The sequence below is a fragment of the Podarcis pityusensis genome (assembly GCF_964106645.2).
Source record: "Podarcis pityusensis genome assembly, chromosome: 1".
NCBI lineage: Eukaryota > Metazoa > Chordata > Lepidosauria > Squamata > Lacertidae > Podarcis > Podarcis pityusensis.
Genome location: NC_138028.1, coordinates 121,328,309 through 121,354,568, shown reverse-complemented (window position 1 = coordinate 121,354,568; position 26,260 = coordinate 121,328,309). Strand labels below are relative to the sequence as shown.

General features: G+C 43.5%; 1 protein-coding gene across 1 annotated transcript in view; it reads right to left on the bottom strand.

Moving 5' to 3' along the window:
* Positions 1 to 26,260, bottom strand: part of COL3A1 (collagen type III alpha 1 chain) — a 93,874-nt gene that overhangs the window by 54,348 nt on the left and 13,266 nt on the right. Inside the window, exons 2-4 of the mRNA XM_081023358.1 lie at positions 8,292 to 8,497; positions 3,893 to 3,943; positions 1,416 to 1,535 (exon numbers count right to left, since the gene is read on the bottom strand). Coding sequence (XP_080879484.1) covers positions 1,416 to 1,535; positions 3,893 to 3,943; positions 8,292 to 8,497 — 377 coding nt within the window. The remainder of the gene's footprint in view (positions 1 to 1,415; positions 1,536 to 3,892; positions 3,944 to 8,291; positions 8,498 to 26,260) is intronic.

The following is a 26,260-nucleotide window of genomic DNA, read 5'->3' as shown; positions in this document are numbered from 1 at the left end:
AGTAAAATGCAGCATTAGCTACAGCTGCCGTGAAAGGAAACAGGGCTGTTACCATATACAAAAGTAGAATTTGTATTTTACTGGTTGGAAAGACACACGTTTTTTGAGTGCATTTAGCAGATGTTGGATAGAAGGATTCCTTGGTTCTCAGCAGCGGTGGGACACAAAAATCCAATGGAACGGGCAGTATCAGGACCAGCCTTGTCATTAAGCAAATGCTAAAGGTGAGGAATGTAGAGACCTCCTTCCTGGCTATTCTGCTCTGTGTGAGGACAGAACTGTGCTTCACAGCAAATCCTGGAGCTCCTGAATGAGCCTGTTGTCTCAGGTGTGGTGAAGAACACAACCCCCTCCCCAAAGTTGAAGTAAGATTTAACTGCCAGTCCAGAGTGCCGTCTTGTCCTTTACAAAGACCAAAGAAAGCTCAACTGAAAGTGCAAGGTGAGGCCTACAAAGCCATTCAACCCCAGTGTGTAACAGTTCTTTGATGGTGAAGTTAAATGAAGGGAGCCATTGACTCTGTTGGGCTAAGGCAGGCATAGGCAAACTCTGGCCCTCCAGATGTTTGGGACTACAACTCCCATCAACCCTAGCTAACAGGACCAGTGGTCAGGGATGATGGAAATTGTGGTCCCAAATATCTGGAGGGCCGGAGTTTGCCTATGCCTGGGCTAAGGGGTTGCCCTGTGTAAAGGTCTTAGCAGAAGAAAGTTACACAGGTTGGTTTATAAAATCAGCTAAGCTGCCTAAGCAGCTGTAAGTACAACTGGTGGAGCTTTTTGACCAGAGGCAAATTGTCCCCAGTAGCTGAACAGAGTTGTGCGTGAATTTGGCTAGAAATTTGGGAAACTAGCCCAAGGTGCTTAAAGGCTGGTGGCAGCAACAGCAACTCTTGAGTCCTTAGAAACTGTCATCAAGAAACAAAATTATTGAGATGACAACAACAACAGTAGTAATGAAAATTTTAGTTATTAGTTCATCCTGTCTCCTGTAATGGTGCCGGTCTCATGACTAAGCCTATCATACATACCAAGCCACCATGAGGCTACAAAAATGTTCTGAGGGAAAGGGTAGCAGCAGAAAATAGTCAAATGGAGGAGCTCAGTGAGTTATTGTGGCAGGGACCCTGGAATATAAAAATTAAAGAAGCACAAATATCTAGAGTGGGGTTTATAAAGAGTGGGGGGCCAGGGAACTGTGGTGGCAGCCTAGGGATCCATTTTCCCATCGGCTAAAAGAACCTTTTTGACAACATTTTATGACTTCCCATCTTCATTCAGAACCTTTGACAAAACGCTGTTCTATGGAGGAACAGAGCAACGTATCTCTCATGACTCTATGGCATGCACATAGTACTGTTTCACCTAAAACAAATTCAGAGCCAAAACATAAACAGAAAGGAGAGAGTGACTTACCGATCCTGTACCGAGACCGGGGCAACTTGGGCAGACTCCAGGTTGGCCAGGAGTGCCAGGTGTTCCTGGCTGGCCAGGTGGGCCAGGTGAGCCATTTATTCCAGGAGTACCAGGTGGACCCTGAACATGAATTGAAATAATAATAATTGAGGCATGCACCAAGTGCTCAAGCCCTTTCTCATTCAAATACCGTATTTTTTGCTCTATAAGACTCACTTTTTCCCTCCTAAAAAGTAAGGGGAAATGTGTGTGCGTCTTATGGAGTGAATGCAGGCTGCGCAGCTATCCCAGAAGCCAGAACAGCAAGAGCGATTACTGCTTTCGCTGCGCAGCAATCCCTCTTGCTGTTCTGGCTTCTGAGATTCAGAATATTTTTTTTCTTGTTTTCCTCCTCCAAAAACTAGGTGCATCTTGTGGTCTGGTGCGTCTTATAGAGCGAAAAATATGGTAACTAGAACGGAATACTATAAAACAAAAACAGTGTGTGTTGCCCATGTGTTTCTCCTTCTTACATCAAGTAGTCATGGTGTGTTGATGACCCACACTTGCGTCAGCTTGGGCCCCCACAATCCCTCTCACTATCAAGGAAATGTAATAAGCGAATAGAACGAGAACTTACCCAGCGGATGTTGCCACAAAACCCCACACATGCACTATATAAAAGAATATAAGTTTCAGCACCCCCTCCCCACTCTTCTTCCCTAACCTTATACTGTATACAATACTATTGTCCAGGGCCGGATTTCGGTTTGATGAGGCCCTAAGCTACTGAAGGTAATGGGGCACTTTATATGTCCAGCTGTCCTTTGTTAACAACAAATTGTCACTGTGTTTTGTGTTGAATATATGCTATATGGTAATTTATGGACCTACACAACACAAAACACTGTTGCTGCATGTAGGTTTTATTTTATTTGTTTTTTATCTTATATTTTGGAAATGTACAGTGCTTTTTTTTTTCTTTAACTTTTTTGCGGGGCCCCAAGAAAGTGGGGCCCTAAGCTATAGCTTGTTTAGCTTATACAGTACATAAATCCGGAGCTGCTAATGTCTCATATCAAATGCAACTGATCTGTAGAAAAGACTTTGCAACTTGAAAAAGAGACAATGCATTAATTTTTGTAAACCAAGAAAACCTTTAATAAAAAATATTAAAAAACAAAACAAAATCAAACTTGGGATTGTTCACACAAAAGCCACAATGGCCAATATGTGAAAGGGCAGTGAGGGCATGTGCAAAGGTCTTGCCTTGCCTCCAGTCCTCCACCCACCCAGTCTGCACATTATACTTTATATGCATAGCCCCTTGGTGATGTTCCATGAAACATGGGCACTAGGAGCAAGAATGGGAGTCTATGTAAACATTAGGGGCAGATCCCCCTGGCCCCCTGCCTGTTGCATGCAATGAGCTCTTGTGAACAACCATAAGGGGATACAAGTAAAAAGGTAAAGGTAAAGGATCCCTGGATGGTTAAGGTAAAGGTAAAGGGACCCCTGACCATTAGGTCCAGTCGTGACTGACTCTGGGATTGCGGCGCTCATCTCGCTTTATTGGCCGAGGGAGCTGGCGTACAGCTTCTGGGTCATGTGGCCAGCATGACTAAGCTGCTTCTGGCGAACCAGAGCAGCGCACAGAAACGCCGTTTACCTTCCCGTCAGAGCAGTACCTATTTATCTACTTGCACTTTGACGTGCTTTCAAACTGCTAGGTGGGCAGGAGCAGGGACCGGGCAATGGGAGCTCACCCCGTCGTGGGGATTTGAACCGCCGACCTTCCAATTGGCAAGTCCTAGGCTCTGTGGTTTAACCCACAGCGCCAACTGCGTCCCACTCCCTGGATGGTTAAGTCCAGTCAAATTTGACTATGGGTTGTGGCGCTCATCTCGCTTCAGGCTGAGGGAGTTGGCGTTTATCCGTAGACAGTTTTTCTGGGTCATGTGGGCAGCATGACTTAACTGCTTCTGGCACAATGGGACACCATGACGGAAGCCAGGGTCCATATACCTTCCCGCCACAGGGGTTCCCTGTTTATTTACTTGCGCTGGTGTGCTTTCCAACTGCTAGGTTGGCAGGAGCTGGGACAGAGCAACGGGAGCTCACCCTGTTGTGTGGATTCAAACTGCCGACCTTATGATCAGCAAGCCCAAGAGGCTCAGTGGTTTAGACCACAGTGCCACCTGCAAGTATGGGATACAAGTATGGGATATGGAAGCAGGGCAAGTTTTGCAATAAGAAGCAGTCAATTATATGTGTCCCCATCAGATGTCTGAAATGTTACAGCTTTCTCCTAGTGTGAAAAACTAGGCCTTTGAAGCCTAAGCTGATCTGTGGCAGGAGATCAACATCCTAAGCAAGTGGCCTGAGTCTTTCATTCTTCCCTTGTGTTAGTATTATTGGGAACCGAGGCTGGCTTGCAGTGGTTTGGTTTTTTAAAAAAATGAGAAATAAGGACATGATTTTATAGTTATTGAACTTACAGGATCTCCCCTGGGGCCTTGAGGACCACCTGGAACATTCATATCAGGGCCCTAGAGGAAGAAAAAGAAATCAAGGTGAGCAATAAATATCAGTGCAAACATAAAGAAAATAAGTGATCAGAAATTGACCAGAGTTTCAAACGAGACTGGGAATATACATCCACATTGGCACTTTTCAAAAAGATTGTATTGTTTTCCCCCACCAAAATAAGTGAAAGATGCATTTTTGCTTAACTGGCATATTCCCCAGGTGCAACTTTCCCTAACCAAGTCCCCTTCAAATGTTGTCCGACTACAATTTTCGCCATCCCTGACAATTAACCATATTGATTGGGTCTGATGGGAGTTGGAGTCCAGCAACGTAATACTGTGGGGGGTTGTTTGTTACCATGGTGTGCAATTTTGTGCTTTTATATTGCAAACTGCTCTGTGATCCTTGGATGAAGAACAGTCAGTACAGTAGTACCTCGGAAGTCAAACAGAATCCGTTCTGGAAGTCCGTTCGACTTCCAAAACATTCTGAAACCAAGGCATGGCTTCCAATTGGCTGCAGGAAGCTCCTGCAGCCAATCAGAAGCCATGGAAGCCATGTCGGACGTTTGGGTTCCAAACAACGTTTGCAAACCGGAACACTCATATCACTTCGGGTTTGCGGTGTTTGGGAGCCAAAACGTTTGACTCGCAAGGTGTTCGGGATCCAAGGTACGACTGTATAGAAATTTAATAAACTAACTAACTAACTAACTAACTAACTAACTAACATCCAGAAGGCCACACTGTTGAAAAGAAATGCATTCTTTTTATGAATGCAAAAAACCAGAACAGGAGTTGCTGAGCTAGCTACTAGAAGGAAACGATCAACCATTGCAGGCCATGAGATTGGCAGACAAGACACTGTTGATGGTTCTGCCTCTGCTGCCTGGTTGATATTGACCCATGACAGGGCCTTCTCAGTAGTGGCTCCCCATTTGTGGAATGCCCTCCCTGGTGAGGTACATCTGTTTCCCTCATTATTAACTTTCAAGAAGTATGTAAAGCTTTCACGTTCACTCAGGTGCTTGATAGCTGAAATACACTGTTCCTGTCAATCTGAACATTGTTAGCTGTGATGACTTTTTAAAGATGTTCCTAATGTTTTGGGTACTCTTAACATTCTAAATATTTTATTTTATTTTTAATTGCATTGTTTTGTTGACTTCTTTGAAACCCTGGGCTCCTTTGGGAGGAAGGGCACAACAGAAATTTAACAGACATAAAGAATAATGTTCTCTTTTCCTTTTCTTCTTTTTCCTGGTAGCCCTCACCTTTTCCCTTCCCTCTTCCCTCAGTGCACAATGTCTCTGTTTGAACAGCTTGGCGTTTGGTGTTTTGAGGGCAATAAAATTCAGAGAAAAGGCTATTGTGAAGCTTTCCAAGTACAACTCCAATAAAATCCATGAAAATGAGCACTTCTTTCATATGGTCTAGATGAGATAAATTCTGGTATGTATTACAACCCATGTCACCATGTTTATCAAAGGGAGCTGCTTAGTTTTCAAGGAAAGACAATAAATTGCCCAACTGTTTTCAAGCAATATGAGGGGACACTCCACATTTTTAGTTATAAACTCATTTAGTTTTTGATTGAGGGTGATGGGATGTCATCATACAATTTAGCCTTTAGCTAAAGAGTGCTGATTATTTAGGCCTGTGTTCAGTAGAAATGCTTCTTTCTTTTGTTCTCTGAGAATGATACAGCCCGACATGATCTACACCCCTAGAACTAACTGCAGGTCGCAACACAGTTTTCCTTTGGAATTTACACTTTTTTACACTTGGTAATGCCGTTATTGGCTCCAAAAACGCTTATAAACCTTGCTTAAAACAATACTTTTAAAAGATAAAGCATGCTTAGAAATGCATATTTTTGAAATAAAACAAGTTCAAAAATATGTACATATTTAAATGCTATTAATTTCAGATTAATGCAGAAATTAGAAATCCACAGCACTCTAGAAATGTTTATTTTCTTCCCATGAGATTTGTGTGGTTATTGCTGCATCAGGGCATTGTGGGAAATTAAAAGATCCTAGATGTGTAGCACTCACTGAATGTGCTTGCCTCCATCAGGACAACTAAAGGAATAGCTCAGTCAGTAGAGCATGAACCCTCTTAATCTGTTGTGGGTTCAAGCCCAACATCGGGCTAAATTTTTCTGCATTGCAAGGGGTTGTACTAGACAACTTTTGTGGTCCCTTCCAACTCTATAATTCTATGAAAACTTCTACGACAGGAGTGGGCCTCAAAGTTGGTCCCTCAAACTTCGAGCCAGGTCAGTGTGCAGTCATACAAACATCATATGGGGAAGGTAGAGTCTAGTGATGAAACCACTATGGAAAGGTTAACATTCTTGCAGGGAATTTTAGGATGAAAAATAATGATTCAGGTAAGGGAATAGTAACAGAGAACTTCAACACATCCAGTTACTTTTAGTTCAGCGAGAGGCAGCAGTTTAAATCTATGCCATCAACTTTCATCTAAAGAATATTCTATATACTAGAGGTGAGAAATCTGTGGCCTAAGAGGTACATATGGCCCTCTGCCTAATTTCATTTGGGTATTGGGAGCCCAGAGGGAAATAAGAAGACCAGGAACAGAAAAAAATGGGGAGGGGGAGTAGAATTGGGTGGAACAATGGAAGCAAGGAAGAAGAAAAGTTCTATGCAAACAATTGGTTCAGATCCTCTCTGAGAATTATAGAGTTGGAAAGGACTACAAAATTCACCTAGTGGGGCTTGAACCCTGAAATTAAGAGTCTTGTGCTCTACTGAGCCATCCCAGGGATACCAGTGAGCAGTCCCTTCCATGACAGCCTACTGGGCAGAAGGGAAGAGAGAGAGAGAGAGAGAGAGAGAGAGAGAGAGAGAGAGAGAGGATTGTTGGAAAGAGTGGAGAAAGAGGTGGTCTTGCTCACTTTAATCTCTGGTTTTACCTATCTCTACCATATGGCCCCTGAGGGGCCCTGACAGATAATTCCCTGAGAGAACATGGCCTTTGGCAAAGAAACATTTCCTCACCTCGGCTATATACAGTCCAATTTACTCAGAAGTAAGCCCCAGTGAGGCTTCAGTGGGGCTTATTCCTAAATAGACACACACTCTGTAAAAGGTTGTGTCTCTAAGCATTTGATTTTTATTTCATTAGTAGCACCAAATCCCTCAAGTATTCTTACAATATTTGAGGGATAGGGGAGGAACGACACAAAGATCCCAATGGTTCATAAACAAAACTCATAATGCAGACTACTCCATTCTATGGAAGTTTCCATCTTGATTCCGGATCTGGGTTTTGAGCATTTTCGCTAGCGGAAATCAAGTGCTGAACATGAACTTTGTTCCATGCATCTACACACCATGAGAAATTTCCAGCTGCAAATTTATAATTGGCAATGCAAATTGTGCAGAGAGTGGATGTTCTCTTGGGACAGAATTTAGTGTTCTTTGGATGCAAAGTTTTTGGCCTAAGTAGATATTCCTGATACTTGCCAGGCTTTATTTGTATTCAAGTGAATAACAAGCCCTGCCCAGTTTTTATATGCTCAACGGTTTATAGCATCTCTCCGTTTCTAGTGAGAACAGATTTTGTGGGGAGATTGCTAAGAGACTTCCTTGTTGGTGTTTGGACTGGAACGTGTTGCAAAAACAATATTTCTCCGTATATCCTGGCAGTTCAAATTCTAACCCTTTTATCAGCCTAGGAAGTGCAGAGGTCCTGGTTCATTGTGAAAAGGGAAGGAATCAGCGTTCCTGGACCTCCATGAAATAGCCCTTTTGAGAATGGGGAAATAGCTGTATTTAGATGATGCTCCTAATAAGTTGGCCCTCTTTGATGCTTGATCTCACAAAGTCTAAATCAATACTTGAAGGAAGGTTTTGAATATATCACACACGGCCATTTTGAGTATGCACTCATCAACAGCCATAGCAATAGTTAAGCCTAAGAAAATAGAATTGAACCCAATATAACCCCTTTGAAGCCAGTAGTCAATAGTCAACAAAATAATAGCATGAACACAAGAATTACAACAGTGCAATAGAACTTTCCTTCTTCTCCTCCCACCATGACATACTTAAATCTCTTCCATAGGGTTGTGGGAGGCTGGGAGAAGAGGGGAAGAACATTCCATTCTGCAAGCAGAAATCCTGTGATCATGGAAAATTTTCCATAGCACTGTGTTGAATCCGACTCAATAGGATTAACAGTGCAAACCTATTCATGTCTTAAGGAAGTCCTGCTGAATTCAGTGGGACTTTACTCCCATGGAAGTGTGCATAGGTTTGTAGCCTAAACCATCTTAAATTTAGGCACCAAGGCTTAGCTGAGGCTGGATTCAGGGTGGTAGGTTTATACAAGGTCTTACAGGTGGGGTCGTTGGTGAAGGGCACTTTGCGCAGCATTCTCCAAACGGAATCTCCGGATTCTCGCAGTCTAATTCCAATTCTTCGTCGCAGATGATGTCATCACACAGAACAGCTCCTGAGTCACACACGCAGATTTGGCATGGTTCCGGTTTCCAAACATCCCTGTCAGCGTACACTTGGCCAAGGTGTGTACATGCTCCTACGACTGGGGAGAAAAACGTGAAGGAGAGAAATAATAAACATTAGGTATTGGGTGCACATCAGTAAAACACAAATGGAAGAAATAGCAAACAGCTTTGGCAGATCATTGCTATTTGATCATTGATAGAGTTTAAAATGGCAGTTGTGATTCCATGATCTAGCATTTGAAGAGCAGAGGTGGTCACTAGAGATCAACTATTTAATAGCAGGAGAGGAAACAACGTGAGATTCTGTGTTTTGTCTAGGGTCTTTTCCCACACAGAGAGAACGGTGAACACTTTCACAAAGAATTCTACACTACACGCTAAGAGACAAATGTGAAAGGTTTGATGACAAGCAACTAGGAAGGGTGACAGATGGACACCTACAATTCTTTTTTAAAAACTAGATTAAAAAAAACTAGATTCCATTGTGAACGCATGTACAAATTGGGGGGGGGGGAGAACATTGCTGGACATAAAGTTCTACAGTACATAAAGTGAAATGTTTTTGATAATTTCTGCTTATAATAGCGTGAAATCGTAAGCTTGATGTCAGAACCAAGAAAAAAGCACACCAAGAACTCAGGCCAATGTAAGTTTCAATAGTGGGAGTGGTCCCTACTCGCAAATCAATTTCTGAGTTCTTGGTGTGCTTTTTTATTGGTATATTAAATAACAAGAACTCCAACTTATTTAACATTGATGTCAGAACCAGGCACCCTTGAGCAGTCTCTAGTGTTGCTCCAGGGCATTGTGGGAAATAAAAATGGCCGCTCATAACTGCTGCCCAGTTCAACTCATGACTGGGGTTCAGGGCCACTGATTTAGAAGGGGCCATACTCAAAGGCTACCTCAAAACAGAAGCTGGTCATGACTGCAGACTATGTTTCACTGTCTGTATGTACCATAGTAGCATGGTAGTAGTGGCATGACAAGCAATCTTTTGAAATAAAAGATTATCAGTAGAATTTGCTGACATTTTTTCTAGTTTGTTCAATGTCAACAGCAATCTCTCTTGTTAATATCTCAAAGCAATGAGTGTCATTAGTTGTTTTAGAGGGGGAGGGAATCCCACTTCTCTAAATATGAGAATAATGCATAATAATAATAATAATAATAATAATAATAATAATAATTTATTTATACCCCACCCATTTAGCTGGGTTTCCCCAGCCACTCTGGGTGGCTTCCAACAGAATATTAAAAACACTTATTTATGCATATTTTAAATCTTAGGTCAATTACATGAAAATACAATGCACAAATTGTTAATGCCAGCACAAAAAGATGTTCATTTCCCCTGGTGGGAAATGATGTGCATCTTCATGTTACACATTTCAGAAGATTTAACTTTACAAACAAAAACAGAAGACTCTGGTGAATGATGCATAGTTACATACACATACTTCCCAACAACATTTCACTCATGAACATAAACACATTATCATATATTTAATTTTGCTACTGCAATCAGTTTATAGACATTGGCCTATAAAGCTCTAGATAGCCTAGGACCCAAGTATCTGAACAACCACTTTCCTTACCACCAATCAGCCTGTATCTTAAGATGTGGGCCAGTTCTACTCAAGGAGGAGGGATCTGTGTTGGCACAGAATCCCTCAGCAGTCCAGACTCCAATGTTGTTATTTACTCTCACAACATAGGAGTACAGTTCATTTAAAATAGTTCTCCTCCCTCAAACATCTATGGCCTCTGCATCTCCATCAATCTTTTCCATGTTACGTCTGACCCAACCATGTGTGCTCACTTCGTTGCTATTTCAACTTTGGTCAGACATGACACTCTGCGTTCGCCAGGTGGCTCGATCCATTGAACAGGTTGTGCATGTACAATAGGCTACTGCTATCCAACTTTTAAGGAACTTGCTCATATAGTATAAACTTGGGAATCAGAGGAATGAGGAAATAGTAGAACTCTTTATTTGTTTCCATTCACAAAATAGAATCCAGAATCCCAGAACCGTTTTATCAGTCACAGGATATCTGGGTAGCTATGGAGCTTCAGAAGGATTCCTAAGGATACTAAAGATTTGCTTCCCTGTCACCTTAATTTACTGGCACATGGTAAAGATTCTGTCATAATTATCTTTTAAGTGACAGTTTCAGGATAATGTTTTCCTCCAGGTAGCTGCTGCTGGGAAAACGTAGCAATGATTAGATGGTTACTCTGCTGAACAGATGTTCCTGTATCAAAAATACAGAAGTGAGACCTGCAACAAATGTTGCAGTTGTTTGCTGCTGTTTGGGATTCCTGCCATTCCACTCCAGAATTCCATTTTTGCCCCTCAACAGTCAGCATTCTGGGGCCAGTGAGCATGCTCAGTCTTCAATGAACTGTTTTGGGGAACAGCAAAGATAGAGGGACACACACACACACACACACACACACAGTGGTACCTCTAGTTACGAACTTAATTCGTTCCGGAGGTCCGTTCTTAACCTGAAACTGTTCTTAACTAGAGGCATGCTTTCGCTAATGGGGCCTCTTGCTGCCGCTGCGCCGCTGGCACATAATTTCCGTTCTCATCCTGGGGCAAAGTTCTCAACTCCGGCTAACTCTTCCAGGTTACTGGAGTTTGTAACTTGAAGCGTTTGTAAGGTACTGCTGTATAAGGTAAAGGGACCCCTGACCATTAGGTCCAGTTGTGGCCGACTCTGGGGTTGCGGCGCTCATCTCGCTTTATTGGCCGAGGGAGCTGGCGTACAGCTTCCGGGTCATGTGGCCAGCATGACTAAGCCGCTTCTGGCAAACTAGAGCAGCATACGGAAAAGCTGTTTAAATTCCCGCCAGAGCGGTACCTATTTATCTACTTGCACTTTGACGTGCTTTTGAACTGCTAGGTTGGCAGGAGCAGGGACCGAGCAATGGGAGCTCACCCCGTCGCGGGGATTCAAACTGCCGACCTTCTGATCAGCAAACCCTAGGCTCTGTGATTTAACCCACAGCGCCACCCGTGTCCCTTAAGGTACCGCTGTATACACACACGGAAATCTGGTAAAACATGAATTCGGGCTCATATGCATGTGTGGATGAAGGTTCCAACATTATCATTCTTTTATTCTTATTTGTACTGTTATGACCCCAGCAATCATCTGCAAATCTGGAAAAACTTTGGCTGTACCCCTTGAATCCAAGCATTCCCCTGCGAATTTTCCCATGCATCACAGCAGTCGTAAAAGGCAGAAATGAAAGAAACAAGCCAAACGTGGATGTTCAGAAATAAAATGCATTGAGTCCTGAAATAGGAGGGAGGAAAGGAATATCAAAGCTCGCTGAAGAGTTATATTCATTAAGCAAAATCCTTTCTTTAAGCCTGATTAATATAAAAAGATTAATTGAAACCTATGCATCGTGTTTTGTTTATAATGTTAGTAGCATTAAACAAAAGGTCATATATCCTTCCCGTTACAACGCATCTTGTGGCCTTTCAAACTAACCACACCGTTTTATGACAATTCCTGCAGGGAACAAGAGGCCTTCCTTCCTGTCAAAGTTCCCAGTACAGTTCAAGACTCAGTGTCACCCAGTAGACAGAACAATGGACTAGTTGGAGCTGGTAGGTCTCTGGAACAAATCTCAGCCCAACGTGAATTTAAGTGGACAAATGCATGGGTTGCATTCTGGCTTCCCTCCCTCCAGCTGGTGGCATGTGGGTGTTATGTACTGAGTTGAATAGGATCCAAAATGCAGCAGTCTGATTGGTCCTAGAACAATTGGATACAAAATGCAGCAGTCTGATTGGTCCTAGAACAATAGGATTCAGAATGCAGCAGTCTGATTGGTCCTAGAACAATGCAGCAGTCTGATGGGTCCGCAGGAGCCACCCAATCCAGCTCCAGGTGGAAGTGAATCCACAACCTGATTGGCCTACAGAAGAATCCCGGAATTAGCCAGTCACCTGCAGCCCATTGTGTAAATAATGTATATAAAGCAGATATTGTGGGGGAACTTCCATTCCTCCTCACCACTATGAGCTGAATAAAGAGCATGAAATCCACTCTCAACTCTGAATATATTTCAGTGGGGGAGGCAGCTTTTGTCAACTCCTCTTCCCCCATTCAGTCCCCAGTACCACCTCCCACACTGTTCTGGAAAGTTGGAGGGTGCCCCCCAGAACAATGTGGGAGGGGTACTGGGGCACTGGGGGAGGAACGGTGGTGCGGAGAGAGCAGACCATCCCCTGCACCACTATTCCAGTAGGGTGCCATCATGGCGCCCCCCCGACATGCGCTGTGGACCCTCTCGCGTGCAGGGCACCATGCCCCCACAGGCGGCACACCATGCCTCCAGAACGTGTGCCACGCCCCTGTGGGTGGCGTGTCATGCCCTCGTGGGCGACATACCATGCCCCTGGGATGCGCTCCATGCCCCCCGGGTGCACGTCACGCCCGCCGGGGACACCAGTCACCCCCCCTCCTGCTCTCCGCCCCCAGTAGCAGAGCATGCAGCTTGGCCACTGTACTGGGGTTGCAGTGGCAGGAGAGAATCAGCAAAAGTTGCCACTCCCCTTGGTCACTCCACTGTATCAAAAGCTTTCTATGGACTAAGGAAGCCATTCCATCTATGGAATGTGAAGCAATGAAACCCAATAATTCCATTTCGTTACCTCCATTTCCCCTAAACAAATGGGAATGAAATGATGGTGGTGGTGAGAGAAGGACTGTTAGGAGAATGCATAAGAACTATTTTAAGTCCCAGGCACACATAACTGGGGGGGGGGGGAATCCTATGGAACCCCAGCTTTTGGGCCCCACCCCCAAAGTGCCCCCAGGTTACTGCCAGACTAAAACTAACAAAAAATCCATTGCAATAAGGAAATTAAAGCAAATGTAATTTAATCCTATAGGCACAGATTGGGAGTAAGTGACCCTGAAGACAATGGGTCTTAGAAGTAAATGGAGATGCGGAGAATTGCATTGTAAATTATTAGAATAGTGAGAGAAGGAACATAAAATGGCTTTGCTGTCTCATTATGTCCCAAAGAGCTATTATCTTCAGCAAAAAATAATGGGGAAACTATGGAACTACCTTGCCTGCAACAAATTGCTAGAATAAGAAGGCATCAGATTTAGAAAAGTGGCTGTTTCTGCCAACGAAAGCCAATAAAAAGAACACGATTTTAAATAAAAATGCTATTATTGAACAGGAAATTGTCTCTTCGACTCTTCGCTGAATGGTCTAATCTAGGAACACTGTCATTCTCTTCATATACAGTAGGTGGCACAATTGCCCTGAGAGAAGGCAATGTTACCCAAACATCTGTTTATAATGACTTTCAGCCTTCTTTCTAACTTTCTGGATATTGCTAGATCAGTTAAGAACTAAACTGGAAGTGCTGCACTACAAATCTCTGTGGCTTTTGGCAGGATGAACGTATTAAATACATTTTTCCAGGAGAACCTTCCATCTGGGTTGATTTGCCAGTTCACAAAACTCCTGCTAGGTTAAGATGTAGCTCTCTGTGTCAGCTCACGATGACATAATGCCCTGCACATTGGCTATGAAGATTTCCTTTTTAAAAAAAATAAAAAATAAAAAGTGAAAAACACTCTACAAAACTGCCAGCACTGGCAAAGAATATGTAGACATAATGGGAAGTTGATACTACAAGTTGAAATGTCTGTTTCCAGACTTGGGGCTAAAAGAACAAAACCAATTCACTGATTGGGCAGACTTTTGGCGCAGTTGTAGTTGAGGCTATGAGGATTTTTTTTAATGGCTTCCAATTTACCCCGTAGCAGGGGGTACCCCCTGCCTTTACATTTAGGTGACAGCAAGCCTACAGGTAGCCATTGTGATGTCCTCACTATGTTGCTGAACTCCAGCTTTCATCATCAGCACCACTCAGTGCGGCCAATGAGCAGGGTTGATGGAAACTAGAGACCAAAAACTTCAGAAGAGTATCGTGTTGGCTACTCCTGCTCTAATAAATGACTACATGCCATGATCAAGAGGGAAGAGAGATTCTGTCAGGAGACAAGGCAACCTACCGCCAGTGGAGTAATAAGCAAAGAAATTTCACAAATGTGGGATTGGGACCCTGCAAACTTTCCTGATCGCACAAGGACTTCCTTTTGCATTGTGGCAGGATTGCTAATCCAGAAAACATGGCATGGGGGCAGTGATTTTTAACCTTGGGACCTCAGATGTTGTTGGAGTAGCAACTCGCACCATCCCTGATCATTGGCTAATCTGTCTGGGGATGATGGGAGTTGTAGTCCAACAACATCTGGGAACCCAAGATTGAGGAACAGTTAGCCAATTGCTTATCCCTGTGAATTTCATGTCGCTCCCATGGTTATTATGATTCAGAACATAATGAGCAGATGGGGAAGGAGGGGAGGATGAATGCTGGTTGCAATCCAAGATACTGGCCACGATCCAAAACAGAGTTTGGCATATTTAAATCTATTTATTCCAGTGCACTGTACACGGGGGTTTGGCCCTTAAGACTTTATAAAACACAAAAGCTTGTTTTCAACATACAATGCCTCATTCGTTAGAGTTGTATACAAGTTTACTTTTTGAGTAATTATTGAGAAGGCTTGCCAGAAATTGTTTATATAAATTACAAGTTGTTAGACATCTGGAAAACATTTCAGAGAAAGAGATTTTTTCTTCTTCCAGTATTGGAAAATTTATGTAGCAGATTAAAACTGCATTTTCCTAAACGTTCACATCTTAATACTGGTTATCTCTATCAATGTGTTTGCTTTCCTTGAGTTGAAGCAAAGAGAAATCAAAACAGAGGGAAACCTTCCTGCCCAACAAGAGAGTTTTGAAACAGTGCCAACATTTCCATGTATACCACTAAAGAAACAGAACGGGCTGATATAACGAGGAAGGGGCCAAAATGGTGATTGCTTTTTCAAAATCCATGTTTCATTTCACCATTTAGTGCAGAAAGAATGTATCAGGCAGCACAACATTTAGCAAGTTTGAGAAGGAAAAGGTATTGCTGTAACATAGCAGTTAAGCAAGGCCAATGGGAATTGGGCCATTGTGTCATTAAGGCTGTAATCCTAAACAAGCTTATCTGGGAATAAACCTCACAAAAGGAGGTATCTATAGGACTGCACTGTAAAAAAATGGTTGCATTTTCCCTTTCCTTCAAGAACCTTTGGATGGCATACTTGGGTTTGGTCCATTTCTTCCTTCCAATTCGGTGAAGTAGATTAGGTTGAGAGATGACTGGTCTAAGGTCATCAAATGAGCTTCATGACTGAAATTTGATTCTGGGTCTCCTCAGTCTATTTTGCTAGCTCGGGCAAAGGATGAGATGGCACCCTTGCCCATACCACATACATAAGTTGACTTCAGTACTGATGATGGGGTAGCAACCCCCATACTGCTCCTGAGGCAGCAGGACAGTTGGCAGTCATAGTCCAAAACATCTGGAGAAGATCAGGCCGGGAAGGGCTGTGCGAGAGTCTTTAGCATCGATCAAGGAGGAGAAACTTGATTGGTTTCCTGCCAGTTGATTCTCCATTCAAAATTGGGGGACATGGGTTGTCTAAACCACTGAGCCTCTTGGGCTTGCCAATCAGAAGGTCAGTGGTTCAAATTCACTCAGCGGGGTGAGCTCCCGTTGCTCTGTCCCAGCTTCTGCCAACCTAACAGTTTGAAAGCACACCAGCACAAGTAGATAAATAGGTACCACTGCGGCAGGAAGGTAAACAGAGTTTCTGTGCGCTCTGGTTTCCGTCATGGTGTCCCGTTGTGCCAGAAGCGGTTTAGTCATGCTGGCCACATGACCCTGAAAGCTGTCTGTGGACAAACGCCAGCTTCCTCGGCCTGAAAGCAAGATAAGCGACGCACCCCATAGTTACCTTTGACTGGACTAAACTGTCCAGGGTCCTTTACCTTTACCATTCAAAATTAGGCCCCTCCCTTCTGCTTTCAACCCTGCAGTGGAAATTATGTGGGTGCTGAGAAACCATCTGGAGTGGGGTGGGGTGATTTTGAAGAAAAGAGGTCCTACAGGGAAATGAGTAAGTATCTCCTCCTCTTCCTACCCACCAGTCTTATGCTCAAGACTGCCATGTCCGGCAGCTGCTTCTAGTTTAACTGGTCAGGGTTGATGGAACTTTTCATATGCAGTGTGTGTCAATATAATGGGTTTCACTGCACCTATGGGAGAATGGCCAAAGGAATGGTGGTTTCTTTCTCTATTTCAGAGCAAAGGATAAAACACCTGATATTGCATTAGTCAGAGCAATCACTGTTCCCTAGCTTGTAGTTAATGAGTGAGAGCAAGTACTGTATATCTGTTCAAAAGAAGTGAAATTCTAAGTGGGGGGAGGTATGTGAAAAGGCAGCTTTTCTGCTACATCTGAAGCCCTGGCTTGTACTTCCTGGCCAGGTGGCAGATGTGGCTTCTTGACTTATCTGGGAATAGGTTTCCAGATAAACATTGACTTCCTTCCTCTCCCCTCCCCTGCACATATATTCTCTTTATTTATCTTCCCTTTACTTCTCCAGGATCCTTGGCCTCCTTCCTGTCCTGTCCCAGCTTAGACTGTCCCACCTCGGGGCCTACTTTGGGCTGGTAAAGGAACCACCAACAGTAGCTCTACACCTGGGGAGCTATTTACAGGCATTGTGGCAGACATGCCCACTGCCGATGAAGCGGTCCTGCACCAGGGGTGTCAGACTGCTGCCAGCGACTCCCATGGCCGGTTGCCCAAGAATGTACAAAGACAAGGAAATGTTTCTTACCGTCCGCTTTTTATTCAGTATTTACAGAGAGAGGCTTTAGAACCCAGCCTATTGGATAATGGCGTTGTCCAGAGTTAATCTCCACCCCCTATCTCTCCCGCTTCCTCATTCATCACTTCTACGGGTGCTACTACGTGCCCTCTGTCTTTGAGCTCTTTGCTCTCCTACTTTTAAGGCTTGCTGGTTTCTGGGAGATGGGGGTGGGGCTTGGAATGCTTTTAAAGACACCGTGTCTGTCAGCTGTTACCCCCCCCGTGCATCCTCCTCTCCCATTATTTCCCAGCTTTTCCCCTCATCTGCCTCTGAGCTGTGACCATCCTCAACCCCCTGTTGTAATTCTAAACTGTCTTACTCTTCCTCCTCCCAGTCCCAGGCACCTTCACTCCTTCCGAACTGCCACCAGCCAGTGGATCTGCAGGTTAGGATTGTTCTGTTATGCTGGGGTTGGAGTGCCAGTGATGGAGATCTTCCTGGAGGTCAGCAAGGATGTTTCTTGTGCTAATTGTTGTCAGGTGAGTTTGTTTTCCTAACCTATTGGGCACAGCCTAGCTTGCTTACTTTGGTCACTTATAGACATTTGAGGCTATTTGTGTCTTCCTCTTTGTTTAGGGTGAAGGGAGGAGATAATGAAACGTTTGCACCCACAGACACCATGTTTAACCTGAAAAGGATTTGTGCTGCCTCTGCCATTAATAGGCAGGTTATGTATATAATAGGTAAAGGTAAAGGGACCCCTGACCATTAGGTCCAGTCGCAGACGACTCTGGGGTTGCGGCGCTCATCTCGCTTTATTGGCCGAGGGAGCTGGCGTACAGCTTCCAGGTCATGTGGCCAGCATGACTAAGCCGCTTCTGGCAGACCAGAGCAGCACACGGAAATGCCATTTACCTTCCCGCCGGAGCGGTACCTATTTATCTACTTGCACTTTGAGGTGCTTTTGAACTGCTAGGTTGGCAGGAGCAGGGACCGAGCAATGGGAGCTCACCCCGTCACGGGGATTCGAACCGCTGACCTTCTGATCGGCAAGTCCTAGGCTCTGTGGTTTAACCCACAGCGCCACCCACGTCCCTATGTATATAATACATACATGCATATTCTAGAATGCACATGTGGTCATGTGTGTGAGTCAATGAATGGAGAAGGGTGACGTTTGCATGACTTGTGAGAAGAGGCGAACACAGATTTGCATGCATGTGAAGGGGCGATGGGCACAGAAATGGGATTTACAAACAGCAACACAAAACCTGTCCATGAATTTGGGTGGATTCCCACCTGCACCTTGAAAGACATTTGATGGGGAGAATCGGAACAATATCCCTTTTCATTTACCCAACACAAATGAAGGCCATCAAAATCTATTTTCCCTTGGAGTGGGGTGCCAAAGAATCCGGTGCCTGTTATTATGGCAATGTTTACAAGAAAAGTTAAGATGTTCATTCCATCCCGAGAATCGTAATACAAGCAAAGCATAGTCTCAAAATGAACTCATTGGATCGCTGAGCCAAACTGCAGAGTGTTTTCAGTTTGGGCAATTAGATAAGTGCTGAGTGCGGGCGAGTGGAAAAAATGTGCTCATAAGACTTATAATTAGATGTGAATATAACACAAGAGCATGCATGAAAGGAGTCTTTTTGTCCTTCTGTGGATTATGCTAGTCTTTATACTCATGTGGGGTGTTTCCCCCTTGCAAAGACATAGGCAGAAGAATATTTTAACAAAGCTAGAATGTGGAGAGAATTCCGCAGGCTTTTCAGCCTGATCCAGCAATAGCTTAGGGTGAGGTCTTGGATACGACCTCACTAAAATCACTAGAATCCCTAATTTCTTCCCCATTATAACAGCTCCCTCATTCATCCAAGTGGAGAACAAAAAGAGACATGCCCGAGGCAGTGTCATACCCATCCATTGCCCTGGAAAAAACAGGGGGAAAATACACACAGGGCACCCTATTTTTTCTTGCAAGAGGACAGTGGCCTCTCGTGTGCTCTCAGGCTGTACTTTTGGGAGGCATTTTGGGGCACTGTGTCTGAAAAAAACCCTGTTTGGGGGCAGACTCGAGATCTCGCATGGGTCCTGTGCAGGGCCAGATTTAGGTTTGATGAGACCCTAAGCTACTGAAGGTAATGGGGCCCTTTCTATGTCCAGCTGTCCTTTGTCAGCAACAAATTGTCGCTGTTTTTTTGTGTTGAATATATGCTATATGGTAATTTATGGACCTAACAGGTATCTCAAGCCATTTGCACATAACAAAATATGTATTTTATCAAAGTAATTGTTGAACTGAAATACAATTAAGAAGAAGTATATTAATATTGAAATACAATTAAGAAGAAGAATATTTTGGGGGCCCCTGCAAGAGAGTGGGCCCTAAGCTATAGCTTGTTTAGCTTATACATAAATCCAACACTGGTCCTGTGACTTGCACAGTAGTGCAGACCTGAAAGATGGTGCCATAGATTTGGGTCGCGTTATGTTGGAAGGTATGGAGTGTGCGCTCAGCTTTTCCCCACAGCTGAAGTGACTAGGTGAGCTAACTTGCATTAGAGCCACAAATACAATGTAGGGTTCACCTGGGGCTCTGTGTAAGGAAATGCCCTTTGCAGAACCAGTAGTACCGGGGCTCTACAGAACAGTAATAACAAGATGCACCACCCAAGCTGCTCCCATTGAACCAGTGTTAACTGGGAGAATATAATACAAGCTTTTAAGTTCCTTTCCAGAGCAGCCTGGCCAAGTTGGTGCCCTCCAGATATTCTGGACTACAGCACCCATCAGCCTCAGTCAACATGGCTGCACTGGTTAGGGATGATGGGCGTTGTAGCCCAAAGCATCCAAAGGGCACCAGGTTGGAAGCTGCTGCTGAAGAGGGTTGAAATTAGAGAACTATTGTTGGTCATGGTGTTGCTGCCTGTTTCTTTTCCTGGTCACTATAGCATCTGAGCAAACAGGTCTTGAAGGCTTTGCATAGCACTTGAAAACAACAACACCTGGCTGGCCAGAATAGGGAGCTGAAAGAAACAGATCATAATTGAACTCTCTTTAAAACAACCACTTGCTTGCAGCCGAAAAACACCGTGTCTACAGTAGAGCTGGGATTCCTACTCTGATGTAAGAAATATTTTTGTTTACAGCAAATAATTTCATCGGTGAGCCTGCTGGAGCAACTGCAGAGATTTCCCAATAATCTTGCAATGGTCATTTGTAGTGATTTCTAACTCATTTTGCCCTATGGAATTATGGAATCTGTTTATGTTATGCATTATTTTCTTTCCCATACTCCTTCCTCCTCTTTCAATAAATGGTGCATCAATGGGAAAAATCCATTTTATAACCTGTATTTATGATGCAGCAGGAATGCCTCACAGCCATCAGTTGCTATGATTAGGTAATCCTTATGTAAGAAAAACAAACCCTATATACATAATTATTGACTTGCAGTGCTATGTCTCTTAATTGTTCCATTGCACCAGAACACTTTGTGTATGAATATCTTTATGGAGTGGGATGGGGAGAAAAAAAAGGATTCGCAAGCAAACAAGTCCAAAATCCCAACACCTACACAATGCATGGAGTTTTGGACACATGCCCCCAAACATTTTCTCACTACTCCCTACACCACTCCTCCGGGGCTTATATGCCAAGAAGAGTAAAAAATACAATGTTCTCTTTTTGTACAGATGCACACAATCATGTGTAACGCCTCTGGTATCATTTGAGGGAACAGTCAGCACTTAAATTCATCCAGATGTTTTATAGAATTCTCCCTCCCTCACTCCCCCGATGGATTATTGCTTTAGTTTATAATAAATAGCATAATTAGTGAAGTAAAAAATCACAAATGGTGGCATGATAATGATTATTACCATATTATGCATTTAATCTACTGTATACTGAATTTTAAACTGTGTATTTGGCAGCTTAAATAGCCTGATTGAGGAACAGATGAAACACCACGCAAGAACTTATATCAATTAGTTTTGCTAGGGCGGGGCAGGGAGTTTAGGGTGGCAGCCAAAAGTCTTCTCCAACCCACCTTTGAGACTGTTGGTTCACTCTGGCCACATTACACTGTTCTTATGCCCTTCTTTGGCCTCTGGATTGGCACACACCAATCTCCCTATAGTTGCTGACTCCTATCTTAGGATACTTCTCTGCCATCACAACATCATGAAACACAATCTTATGCCTATACTGAAGATGTAAATATGTAAATGTTTGGGACCGCTTCGGTTCTTTAGTGGCAAAGAAATTTCCAAAACTTCAACAAAGGTCCCTATTGGAGGATATGGTGCAAAGTGAAAGTAATGTATCATTTAATCGGATCTATAATTTGTCACTCCAGTTGGCTCACTTGATCATCAGTTGCTTGATTTTGGATCAGCACATACCAGTTGGGTTGCTTTCTTTCACTGGCTGTATTAGTAGATTCATCAACTAAAACTAGCTTTTTTAAAATAAAAAAATTCTATCTGAAGAAGTGTGCATGCACACGAAAGCTCATACCAATAACAAATTTAGTTGGTCTCAAAGGTGCTACTGGAAGGAATTTTTAAAATTTTGTTTCGACTACGGCAGACCAACAGAGTTACCTACCTGTAACTAGCTATTTTAAATTAATGGATATGAGCAATTTTGATTGGTGGGATTGCAAATTGAAGACATGCTATTTTTCTTTCTTTCTCAAGCTCATGGTGCACCACTGCAATGAGAAATGAGAAGAAAATGTGCAAAATGACATTTCCTTGGGCAAGAAATGTTAGATTGGATTAAATTGTACATTATTTTCTCTTTGCCCAATATCCTCAGACCTTGGAAACAGGCCAATTTTTTGAAACAGAATTGACTGATTCATAATAACAAGTGACAACTACAAATATAATGCCCAAATACCAAGAGAATCACTGCATCCTGCTATGTTTACATGACATCAGAATATGGACTTAATCCAGGCATCCCCAACCTGCGGCCCTCCAGATGTTTGGGCCTACAACTCCCACGATCCCTAGCCTACCAGTGGTCAGGGATGATGGGAATTGTAGTCCAAAACATCTGGAGAGCTGAAGGTTGGGGAAGCCTGACTTAATCCATGAGCTTGTGCAACCACCAATGGTGTTTCTTCACCAATGCCCATAGCTAGCTGAATGGTGATTCAAGGCCACCAGAATTTATCCCATTTTGCCTGTATTGATGCCCAATTAAGAAGTTTCTAAAACTTTATTTTGCTAGGACTTTGGGACATAAGCATTGTTTTTACCGCTGCCTGTTTTACCATGTTGTTATCTTGACTCTATAGTACGTTTTGTTATTTTACACGAGGCTTTTCTTCCTACATGCAATGTCTCTGATCCCTAAGCTGCAAAAGTTGACATGACTGCCCATACAAGAAAAGCTTGCGTTGTACAGCACGCAGGTTGAAATTCAGATACATGTGTTCAACAAGGCTCCTTTGCCATGCGCCTCAGCACTTGATTTATGATTTAGACTGAACATGAGTGACATCAATTTTCTACTAGGTTGCTCACAAAATTATGTTCCCCCTCTCCGTCTCTCATCTCCTGAATTCCCCAGTTCCAGGGCAGTGAAGGCAAATTAAGCAATTAGCACTTACAAAAAGTTGGACAGGGATGGATTTCATGCTGCTGGTGACACTATAAGGAATGAATTGTTTCTTTTGTGTGAAAGGAAGTTGAGCATAAGGAGGAGCTCCTACTCATCATCAACACCAGTGAAGAGGCCCTTAGACTTCTCTCAGGTATACTTGCATCAGCAGATGGGAGTACCTTCTCTTCCATTCCATGGTGATTTGCATTCTGGCTGAAGACCAGAAATAGGTTGAGGATAGACAAAAGATACATGGTGATTTAGTGAGGTAAGCAAGGAACAGACCAATGGCAGGCTTGCTAAGCAGGCTGTGGGAAAGGTTGTGTGTTTGTGCATGTGTGTGTGTGTGAGAGAGAGAGAGAGAGAGAGAGAGAGAGAGAGATCAGACCTAACAAGCTACATGGCCTTGTAATGAGATGCCCAGCATACTGTAAGCAGCATCAATGTGATGAGGACCCATGCTGCAGAGGCATTTATGTGACTGAGACCACATGGGCTGAGTTGATCATGTGGCACTTTGGGGGGAGTCTTAGGAAATGGGTCAACACATCAGAAGATTCAGTGACTCTTATGGGACCACTGGCTTTCAAAAGCAGTAGCTGCCCAATATGAGGAAATTCAACAACTATAAAAACATGAATCAGCCAACAAAAACTAATGGCTTTTCCTCAGAGTGAGAAACAGCTGAGTCTACCATTCTCCCCAGCACTGCTTTAGCACCTCAAGTAAAATTCATGTACTAATGGGATGTTACAAATGCATCAGCCCTGTTCAGGCATGGTGCCTCCAGGCAGGGCTATGTTTCCTGACTCCACCCCAACATTTGCATATTGAGTAGGAGGGGCAGAAGAGGAATGTGCTTCTCAGCTGAACACACTGAGAATCTTCCACACAATGAGGAGCATCAATCATGCAGTGTGAAGGATTGTGCATATATTTCAGCAGGACACAAGAAGATTAACCCTCAAGATCTTCCTGGTCAACTACAAAAGTCTTAACCTATAGCTATAGCCAGTAGGAATGGGGACCTTCAGGCTAGATTGTGTAGTTCTGCTCCCACCACCATATACTTCCAGTGAACTTCTAAACAGGGCAAGTAGGTTAAATGCTATTCATTTTGTATCCCAGGAATCTACTGAATAAAAACACAGCCTGGTGTTTTTTTTAATTGGCATTTTAAATTGGCTCTAATCCAGAGAGATGTCTTGCATTTAACAAATGCATTGCAACAAATTCAAACACCACTGATTTCGGTGGGACTGAAGAGTGATTAACCTCCTCTGAAACCAATGGCTTTAGAGAAGGCACTGAAGAATGCAAGTACCTCTTTCAGTTCTCACAGCTCTTCATAAATATGTATGTGGAAAGGATGGCTGTGTTGAAGCAGGCTCTACTCTGACCTACGTACAACTTTTTCTGTGTTTAAACCGTGGCCAAAAGTCTGGGTTGATGGGAGGTACAGCTCAACAATATTTGGAGGAGAATTGGTTAACTATTCCACATTTTGGGGTAGTTTAGGGACCTCTCTATGTGATCGGAAGCTCGCTGGTATGTGAGTTCACCCACTTCAAATGTTGCAGCAATCACGTAGGTCAGCATGCTTTCATGAAGCCATTTCCCTCCACATACTTGTGAGATGCACAAAAGGGCAGTCTCCAATTCGAGGAGACCTGAGAATCCGAAACAGCAATCATTTTCTTTGACTGGGACGTTCCCAGAACAATTGGTTTGTACACTGCAACCGAAGACACCATTCTTAAATTAATTTACCCGTAATTAAGTCCTGATGGAATCAAGTAAACATTCTCATGCATGTATGAATTTAAGAATTACAACACGGCGATCATGTTTGGCTTCTTGCATCAAGAAGATTATAACATGTGCTTCCAATCGCTGAACATCATTGTTAATTTGCCCGAAAACTGTCTCAGAGTAATTGGTCTGTTCCCACAGTGAAGTCTAGTTAAAGGAGCCACAATTTGGGTTAAGGAAACTCTCTGGGGTGGGGTCGCAGGGAGAAGCATGTGAGCTTCACCCCCTTAGAGTTTTCGGAGTTGGAGGGTAGCATTTTGAAGCAAGGAGCCTCTTGCACTTGTGAAGGGTTCCTGCACGTTTGAGTATCATGGGAAAATATGGATTCTAAAATGTGAGGGGTGGGGGAGCTGAATGAGTAAAGTAGGACCCTGACTTCGGGTCATCTGCCAAGGAAAATGTGATTGGGGTGGTGGTGGTGGACCCTTCAGGCTCATCCCCATGGCTCACCTCAGATATTTCTTTCACACAGGTAACAAATGCCTGAAGATGGCTAGAATGCTGATTTATTTCCACATTTGTACAATCTTACCATTCTGGACCACGGTCATTGTATCTTTGGGATAGCTATTTTGGAAAGGTTGCCATCAGTCTCTACATTAGATTAGAGTAACGGCTTGCCATTAGTCACCTTTGTGTGATAGAGATAAGCAACAAAGAAGTTGCCAGTAAGCTATCACATAGAAGCAGCCTTGTAGACAATGAGAAAAACTACAGCACAGCCAGAGAAAAAAAAAGAACGGAGGCACTTTTGATTTAAATGAGGCTTTACTGTACCCTGCCCTGAAATCATTGACAAATGCGATTTATAAATGTCTTCAGCCAGTCAATGAATTGCTGTTTGGTATAGCAATCCATTAGCCAAAAGGGATGAATAAATGCAGGCAGGGATATGCCCCCAAAGTTGAAACATGCAAGTAAAAATGGGAGTGCTTAATCAACATTTTTCCAAAGGTGTGATCTCTTTATTTTTTTTTTGCATTCTACAAAAGGCCTTATATGTAACCACACCAGTGTTATGGATTACCTTGAAGAAAGCCAAGCCTTTCTTATGGACCACTTAGGAGTGATCGGGAATAATTAAAAAGGCAACATGTATTTTTGAATTCCGCATGGCAAGGTCTTCAAAAGAATGTGCATTACCTCAAAATGTCCTTCCACCAGTGTCCCCATTTACCGGCTGATCTCCCAAACTCTGTGTGTTCCATGCAAAGTTCTGAAGATGAAAGCCTGCATTCAGTATAATGCAGTTAGGCTCCTCTCCCAAACCAGGAACTCTATAGAGCAGAGGTTTTCAACCTTTTTGAGTCCAAAGCTCCCTTGATCAACTACATTTTTTTCTGCAGCACCCCTGTGGGGCTCAGGAGCCCAGTTGTATCACCCCTTGCCTGCAGAGCTGCCAGCCTCTCACCCTTTTTTGAACACCCACCCTTGTGGAGTGTTCCCTCAGCCTCCTCTCCTCTCCCCTCTCCTTGGGAGTCCTTCAGGCAGCTGCAGCTGCTGCCCCTGGTCTCTGAACTGCCCCACCCCTGCCCCAAAGAGGAGCTTGTAGCCAGGGCTGCTGCAATAAACAACTGTGCAAGCCTTTGGAAGGCAGAGACATGAGAGGACATCAGTGGAGGGAGGGAAGGAAA